The sequence below is a fragment of the Sciurus carolinensis genome, chromosome 11, assembly GCF_902686445.1.
Source record: "Sciurus carolinensis chromosome 11, mSciCar1.2, whole genome shotgun sequence".
NCBI classification, from domain to species: domain Eukaryota; kingdom Metazoa; phylum Chordata; class Mammalia; order Rodentia; family Sciuridae; genus Sciurus; species Sciurus carolinensis.
In genome coordinates this window covers 430,969-438,055 of record NC_062223.1, presented here as the reverse complement: position 1 = coordinate 438,055, position 7,087 = coordinate 430,969, and the positions used below count along the sequence as shown (strand labels likewise).

Sequence of the window (7,087 nt, the reverse complement as noted above, 5' to 3'; positions counted from 1 at the left end):
CCGCAGGCCTCGGCTACTGACAGACGCGCGGCTCAGCCAACCGCAGCAGGGAGGGGCTGGGCGGCCCTGGGGCGGGGCGCGGCCAAGAGTGACCAATGGTCAGCCGCGTTAGGCTGACGGACGGGCGCGGGCGCTGGGGAGGGCGGGGCGAGCGCGGGCCCGTCTGAGTCCCGCGGCCCGCGCCCGGCGCCCGCAGCCCGAGCCGCACCCGCCGCGGACGGAGCCCATGCGCGGGCCCAGCAGGCGCCCGCCCGCGCCCCCGCCCCACCCCGGCCCCAGCCCCGGCCCCCGGGGCAGTCGCGCCAGTGAGCGGTGAGTGCGGGCGGCGACGCGGGTTCAGGTGGGCGCGGGTGGCGGGTGCGGACAGTGGGCGCCTAGGGTCCGCGGCCCTTTCTCGGCCCAGGCCGCCCTGGGGCCGCGCGCTGGGCCAGGCGCCGCCCCGGCCCGCGGGAACGCGGCGCCTGTAGCCATCTCGAGCCGGCCCCACGGCCGAAAGGACATCCCCGGGGCCTCGGCCCCAGGCCCTCCGTCCCGCTGTCCTGGTGCCTCCCCTGGCGCCTCCTCTGTTCCCGCAATCGCTTGCCTCCCAAAACCCCTGCCCTTTCTCTTGGGATCCTCCTGGCGGAAGGACCCCTGCTCTTGTCGTAGGACTGCGCCCAGTCCTGGTCGGCCCTTCCCCCGCCGCTGGGCAGCACCTGGCATGCAATAGGCGCTCAGTAAATACTTGTCGGATGCACCAACATGCCGGCGGGGAGCCCCTTGTCGACTGGCACTGGCCTGCCTGGGCACGCTGCGGCCAGCCGTGGCAGGACCTGTTCTGGTGGGTGGCCTCAGCCCTCAGGCGCCTCCAGTTTTGCTTTCTGCCTACCCAGCAAGTTCTAATTTGGGTGCGTGGTTGGGAGAATCTCTCAGCTGTCAGCCCTGCCTTGGGGACCTGCTCCCGTCTTCCTCACTCAGCCATTTAGGACCTTGGGGGAGAGGCAGGGGCTCTTTCATTCTGTAGGTGTTCTGTTGGAGGTGCCACACGTGAGGGGCTGGGCCACTGACCTGGCTGCCCCTGCCTGCTGGATACTGGGGGTTGTTTCCTTCAGATGCCCCTCCCAACAGCTTCAGGTAGCCTGGGCCTGGCTGAGCGTGGTCCTCCTTGGCAGGTGGGGCAGGAGCTCCTGCGGTGCCTGGAGTGGCAGCCCCTGAGGAGCAATGACGGAGTATAAGCTTGTGGTGGTGGGCGCTGGAGGCGTGGGGAAAAGCGCGCTGACCATCCAGCTGATCCAGAACCACTTTGTGGACGAGTACGACCCCACCATAGAGGTGAGCCCGGATCATTTGGCCTGGGCCTGGTGGCAGCCATGGGCAAACCCGGGACAGGCCCTGGGCAGCTGAGTTTGGACACAGCCAGGACTGGGCCAGCTCTAGGCCCCAGCCCTGCAGGTGGCATGGTCCTGTCTCCCAGCTGCTCCAGTCTTGGCACCAGGGGCACGAGAGGTGCAAAGGAGGGGCTGACCCTGCAAACTCCAGCCAGGAGGAGTGCGGGTCCCTGAGCCACATCCTCCCGCAGGACTCCTACCGGAAGCAGGTGGTCATTGATGGGGAGACATGCCTGTTGGACATCCTGGACACAGCGGGCCAGGAAGAGTACAGTGCCATGCGGGACCAGTACATGCGCACCGGGGAGGGCTTCCTCTGCGTGTTTGCCATCAACAACACCAAGTCCTTTGAGGACATCCATCAATATAGGTGAGCCAGCCCAGGAGCCCTGGCATGGGCAGGCAGGGAGGCTCTCTGCATCCAGACAGGGGTCTCTGCTCTCTGTCTGCATGTCCTGGGTGCAGCCACATTTGTAGTCCACCAGCTGGCTCACACCTAACCCCTCGCAGGGAGCAGATTAAGCGGGTGAAGGACTCCGATGATGTGCCCATGGTGCTGGTGGGGAACAAGTGTGACCTGGCTGCGCGCACTGTGGAGTCTCGGCAGGCCCAGGACCTTGCCCGCAGCTACGGCATCCCCTACATTGAGACGTCGGCCAAGACCCGGCAGGTGAGCAGCTTCCCCTTTCACAGCTAGCCAGGGACTTGCCCCACTCGGCCCCAGCCAGGGAACAGTGCTTACTGCCCCTCTCCCTCAACACAGGGCAGCCGCTCTGGCTCTGGCTCCAGCTCCGGGACCCTCTGGGACCCCTGTGACCCAGCGGCCCCCACGCTGTAAGTCTCCCCAGATGGCAGGGCAGTGAGGGAGGAGAGGGCCAGGGTCTGGGACTCATGCCCTGCAGTCCTGGGCTGACACAGCTTCAGGGGAGGTCCATGGAGAGAGCTGCCCTGAGCCAGGCCGGAGCGGTGACCCTGGGGCCCAGCCTCTTCTGTCCCAGGAGCACCCCATGGTCACCTGTTAGTCCTGAGCCCTTAGTGGGGCTACTGGGGACATCGGCCATAGCTCAGATAAGAATTGGGTTAGGGAATTCAAGCCTTCACCCACATGGGGATGTAGGAGGATCCTGGGCCGGTCTGACCTTTGGGGACTATTCAGAAGTGAAGCCCTATGGCTTCCAGATGAACAAGGCCTAACTGTGTGGCTTGGAGGCCTGAGGAAGTGGCTAGTGAGTCTTGGACTGGGAAGTCCCTCACCTAGGCAGGGATCTCCAGGTCTCCTCCCTGCCAGGGCCCCAGGCAGAGCCCCCACACAGCCCCTCTGTTTCCCAGGGTCTCGGGTCTTTTCCCGGCCAGATCCTCTTGACCCCTGATGCAGTCCCTCTGTTCCAGGGAGGTGGGTCACAGGTCTCTTCTGAGCCAGGCCCCTAGGCAGAGCCCCCACCCAGTCCCTCTGTTCCTGGGGTCTCAGGCTTCTCCCTGCCAGGCCCCCTGCCCCTGATGCAGTCCCTCTGTTCCTGGGGTCTCAGGCTTCTCCCTGCCAGGCCCCCCTGGCCCCTGATGCAGTCCCTCTGTTCCTGGGGTCTCAGGCTTCTCCCTGCCAGGCCCCCTGGCCCCTGATCCAGTCCCTCTGTTCCCAGGGCGTGGAGGATGCCTTCTACACACTGGTGCGAGAGATTCGGCAGCATAAACTGCGGAAGCTCAATCCACCCGATGAGAGCGGCCCAGGCTGCATGAGCTGCAAGTGTGTGCTGTCCTGAGGCCAGGTGAGGCAGGGCCCGGCAGCTCTCAGGGCACGGCATCATCCACTGTGACAGCCCTGGGCTCCCGATCCTGCCAGTCCCCCGCCTAGGGCGTCCTTTGTGCCCTGCCCGGCACAGGCTCAGGATGAGGAGGTGCCGGATGTGGGCAGGAGGTGCAGACGGAAGGAAGGAGGAAGGAAGGAAGGAAGGAAGGAAGGAAGGAAGGAAATGCTGCTGGCACCTAACCAGCCCAGGGACAGTGGACAGAGGTGACCGAAGACCCTCCCATGGACGTTTTGCAGACTGTCATGGACTGTCCTGAACGCCACTGGTACCCCAGTGTCCAACTCCCCTCTCAGTCTCCCTGGGCCCCCGCTGGGCACAGGTTGAATCACAGTAAATTATTTGGTGGTCTTGGCTCTGGTGTCTGGCTGAGGGCAGGAGGCTGCTGCGCTGTGACCTCACGTCAGGATGTGGGCACCTGGCTGTGTCCAGGTCAGCCTTGCTGAGGTCTTTGTGAGGGAGGCTGGTAGAGGCCACCAGCGGCCTGGGTTGGACTTCCTTTCCTCTGCCTGCCCACCATGTCTGCCTCCTGCAGAGAACTCTGGGTACCGTGCGGACTGGGAGGTCTTAACTATAGGCCCTCTATGGTCTTTTAACTAACCAAGGGTCCTTGAGCCAAGGGGGTGTCCCAATCCCTAGAACAAAGGCCTTTGTAGGGGATGCAGAGTCAGGTCTGGGGAACTTGCTCCAAGTGGAGCAAGTTTTTGGGTCCTTGAAACGTAGCTGCTGAGGACAGCGGCAGATGAAGGGACACCTGGCCTCCGCAGCCCACACCTGCCCAGTGTCCTACAGTCCTGTGACTTGGGGCAGTGGTTCTCAGATTCTGGAAACAGGGTCCCAGTACTGTCTGCCCAACCTCAGGCCTCTGCCTTCTTGTCTGAGGGTGGGAACTGCCCCATCTGTTCCTGCCCTCACTCTGGAGTGGACAGTTCTTCTCAAGCCACTTAGGGTCACATTGTGACCGTGAGGAACACCTGAAGACCCAGGTAGCCACAAGCTCTCCCGGCAGACTTGCTCTTCCTTGGACCATGTCCCAGCAATGGTCATAGTCACAGGGACTCTGTCCTCTGTCCCCATTCTGGCTGCTGGGGGCCCACAGTGGTCCTGGTGTCCCTCCCCTTCCAGGGCCTGGGTTGAGGCTGGTTGGGCCATTGTGGGTCTGAGGCTTGGGTGGTGGGAGGGTTTCTACCCAGGGGAGTGGGATGCAAAGCTTGCAGCTGGGCAGATGGGCGGTGGGACCCTACACTCATTGTCCCCACTGTCCAGCTTCCCTGTCCACATGGAGTGAGGCCTGAGCTGCTCTCTGGGCTGCAGGGCAGCTTGCCAGGTGCTGCCCTGGTTCCTTCACTGCCCTGGGGCAGATACAGGGACCCCTGTTGGGGGAGGTCTTTGCCCCCCTCTCTGGGTCCTCAGTGGGCAGGGCCTGCTTACAGGGCCCCGGTGGGGTTGTAGGGCCTATGTCGTGGTTCGGGTGGTGGACAGGGCAGATGTTAGAAGTAAGTAGTATGGGAAACATGAGCCCGAGATCAAGGTCTTTGGGGAAATTCTGGAGTAGCTGTCAGATGGCCCATTGCCTGTCCTGCCTGGGGTACCTGATGCTGAGCCCTGGGGCCCTCCAAGAGCCTCTGTGGAAGGCCCCTCATGCTGCTGGCCTCAGTTCAGGGACAGCTGTGCCAGGGGAGTCTGACGGAGGACCAGGGGCATGGGGACTGCCCATGGTTTTCTGTCACTGAGCTGGTGAGTGGGGAGGGTCTTAATGCTAGGGGACGACAGACCCCTTGGGCCTCCTGGGGTAGGGCCTCTAGCCTGGAGTCTCCCTGCTTGTCCTTACCCAGTTGCTGAAGCACTGAAGGACCCCCTTGACAGTGGGCGTCCCTCATTGTCCTGACAATTCCCCTGGGTTGACCTGAAAACCTCTACCTTTGGGTCATGGCCCTGGTCTCCACACCTCTGTCCCTCCAGGTACAGGAGAGGGAAACCAAGCTCCTGTGTCCCCACAGACTGATGCCCCAGGAGAGACCCTGGCTGGGACTGGCCCCTCACCAGACCCAGGGAGGCTGGCCTCCCCTCTCCCCCACCCCACAGGGCCCAGGGCCCTGGAGAGGAGGTGAGGGGTCTGTTCACTCACCATGTGCTGCTTCATCTTTGGGAGCCCCTTCCTTACATGTGCTGATGATGGGCTTGTGGCCTCAGCAGGGTTGGAAACCCTGAAGGTAGAATCCTGAAGCCCCCCTGCCCCCCGACCAGCAGCCTGCTCCCAGGGCTGGCACTGAGCTGCTGGAGGATTGTAGGGCAGGTGCGCCCAGGAGCCCAGGGCTTCCCCTGCTCCCACCTGGTGACCCACTGTGCACCCTTAGCCTCTGGGGAGATGAGGGGTGCTCACCGAGCCCTGGCTGGACTCACTGCCCAGCTACGTCCTGGGCCAGGTTCCAGAAGGGCAGGGCTACCTTCTAGGCAAGGACCATGAGAAAGGACCATGGTGCATGGGAGGACTTTGAGGAGATAATTTGGGGCCCATGTGGCTAGTGAGGGGTCAGTATGGTGATGGGGTGCACAATGGCTTCCTGGGCTCAGGGTCAGATACAGGGGTATGCATGGGGCCATTGTCACCTGGGCTGACTGTAGGTGGGAAGGGCAGCTGAGCAGAAGGACCAGCAGGAGGTGAGAACTGCCTCTGAGGATGAGCCCCAAGGGCCCTTCCTGATGTGGACATAAGGTGTCTGACTGAGGCATGGGGGAGTCCTTGGCCAACCCTGGCATCCTGTGGAACCCTCTGCAGGGGACAGTCCTGAGGTGCAGAGTGAGTCAAGAGAGAAGGGGCTGTGGCTTCACCAGCCATTGTGACCGTCACTGGCCTGGCCGTGCGAGGTCTTGTGGGCAGCTGTCCACTCACCATGCAAGGCATGCTATTTGTTGATCCACAACTGGCCCAGTGCCCAGAAGGCATCTTCCTCACTGAGGACCAGCCGTGGGCAGTGGTGACCTGGCCTATGCTGGGCAGTGATTCCCACTTGCAGCAGCCAGTCACCATGGAAGGAGGTTACTGAGGGGGCTGAGGTCCCCAGGAGTCTTGCCAGAGGCCCCAGGGGACTGCAGCACAGCCTCTGCTCCCTTCTCCGACACCTCCATGACTGTGTGGGCCAGTGGGCATCTGAGTTTTAAAGAGCTCCTGGAAAGATGGCTGCAGTGTCCATGCTTCTGAGACCGGCAGGGGTCTGGAAGGCGAGGAGTCTGGGGTGCCAGACTCAGGGTAGCACAGGGTCTGGGACTGGCTGCCTGGCTGAGACCCTGCTGGAGGGATGCTCTGAACAGGCACAGGGAGCAGCCAGCCTGGGAGTGGCCCCCAGGCTCCTGATCTCTGGGCACTTGGGTCCCTGCTGAGCTTCTGAGAGATAAGCACCTCCGGGGCCCAGACTTGCCTCAGTGCTGGCCACGTCGGTTAGGCACCTCAGCAGCCTGGCCACACCTCTGGAAGGCAAGTGCCCTGCAGCTCGATCCAGGGTGTGGGGTTCTGGGGCAGCCCCAGGAGGAAGCTGTCCGGGCCAGGGACGGAGACCCCTGCCCTTTTCTGCCCCTGTCCTAGATCGAAGCTGGTTCCTTGCTGGACTTCTGTGGCAGCAGAGAGCCTTGTCATAACTGGGTGTCCTGGTTGGTCATGAATGCTGACCTTTAAAGAAGCAGTGGCACTCAGCTGGACACCAGCACCCACGATCATGCAGTGAGGCCCCCGTAGTGGGGGCAGTGCTGCGGATGCCCAGGTGTGGCAAGAAGGTGCTGTGTGAACCCAGATGGCCTTTGACAGACTCTGATGGTGAAACGCAGGCTGGGCTAGGTGGTGAGAGTGAGCACCGAGTTCGGGAGGCACATGGGTTTCTTCCACATTTGGGGCATAATGCAGCCTTCCAGGTGTGCAGGTGG

The 7,087-nt window shown here is 62.9% G+C and overlaps 1 protein-coding gene across 2 annotated transcripts; it reads left to right on the top strand.

Moving 5' to 3' along the window:
• The first annotated feature begins 157 nt into the window (after window positions 1-157).
• Window positions 158-3,525, top strand: Hras (HRas proto-oncogene, GTPase). Of its 2 annotated transcripts, XM_047516829.1 has the most exons (6): window positions 158-312; window positions 1,152-1,311; window positions 1,559-1,737; window positions 1,878-2,037; window positions 2,131-2,201; window positions 3,005-3,525. In XM_047516829.1, the coding sequence occupies exons 2-6, from the start codon at window positions 1,201-1,203 to the stop codon at window positions 3,099-3,101; spliced, it is 618 nt and encodes a 205-aa protein (XP_047372785.1). In that variant the 5' UTR covers window positions 158-312; window positions 1,152-1,200; the 3' UTR covers window positions 3,102-3,525. The 2 variants fall into 2 exon arrangements, with proteins under 2 accessions (XP_047372785.1, XP_047372786.1); XM_047516830.1 differs by lacking the exon at window positions 2,131-2,201.
• The last annotated feature ends 3,562 nt before the right edge of the window (window positions 3,526-7,087 follow it).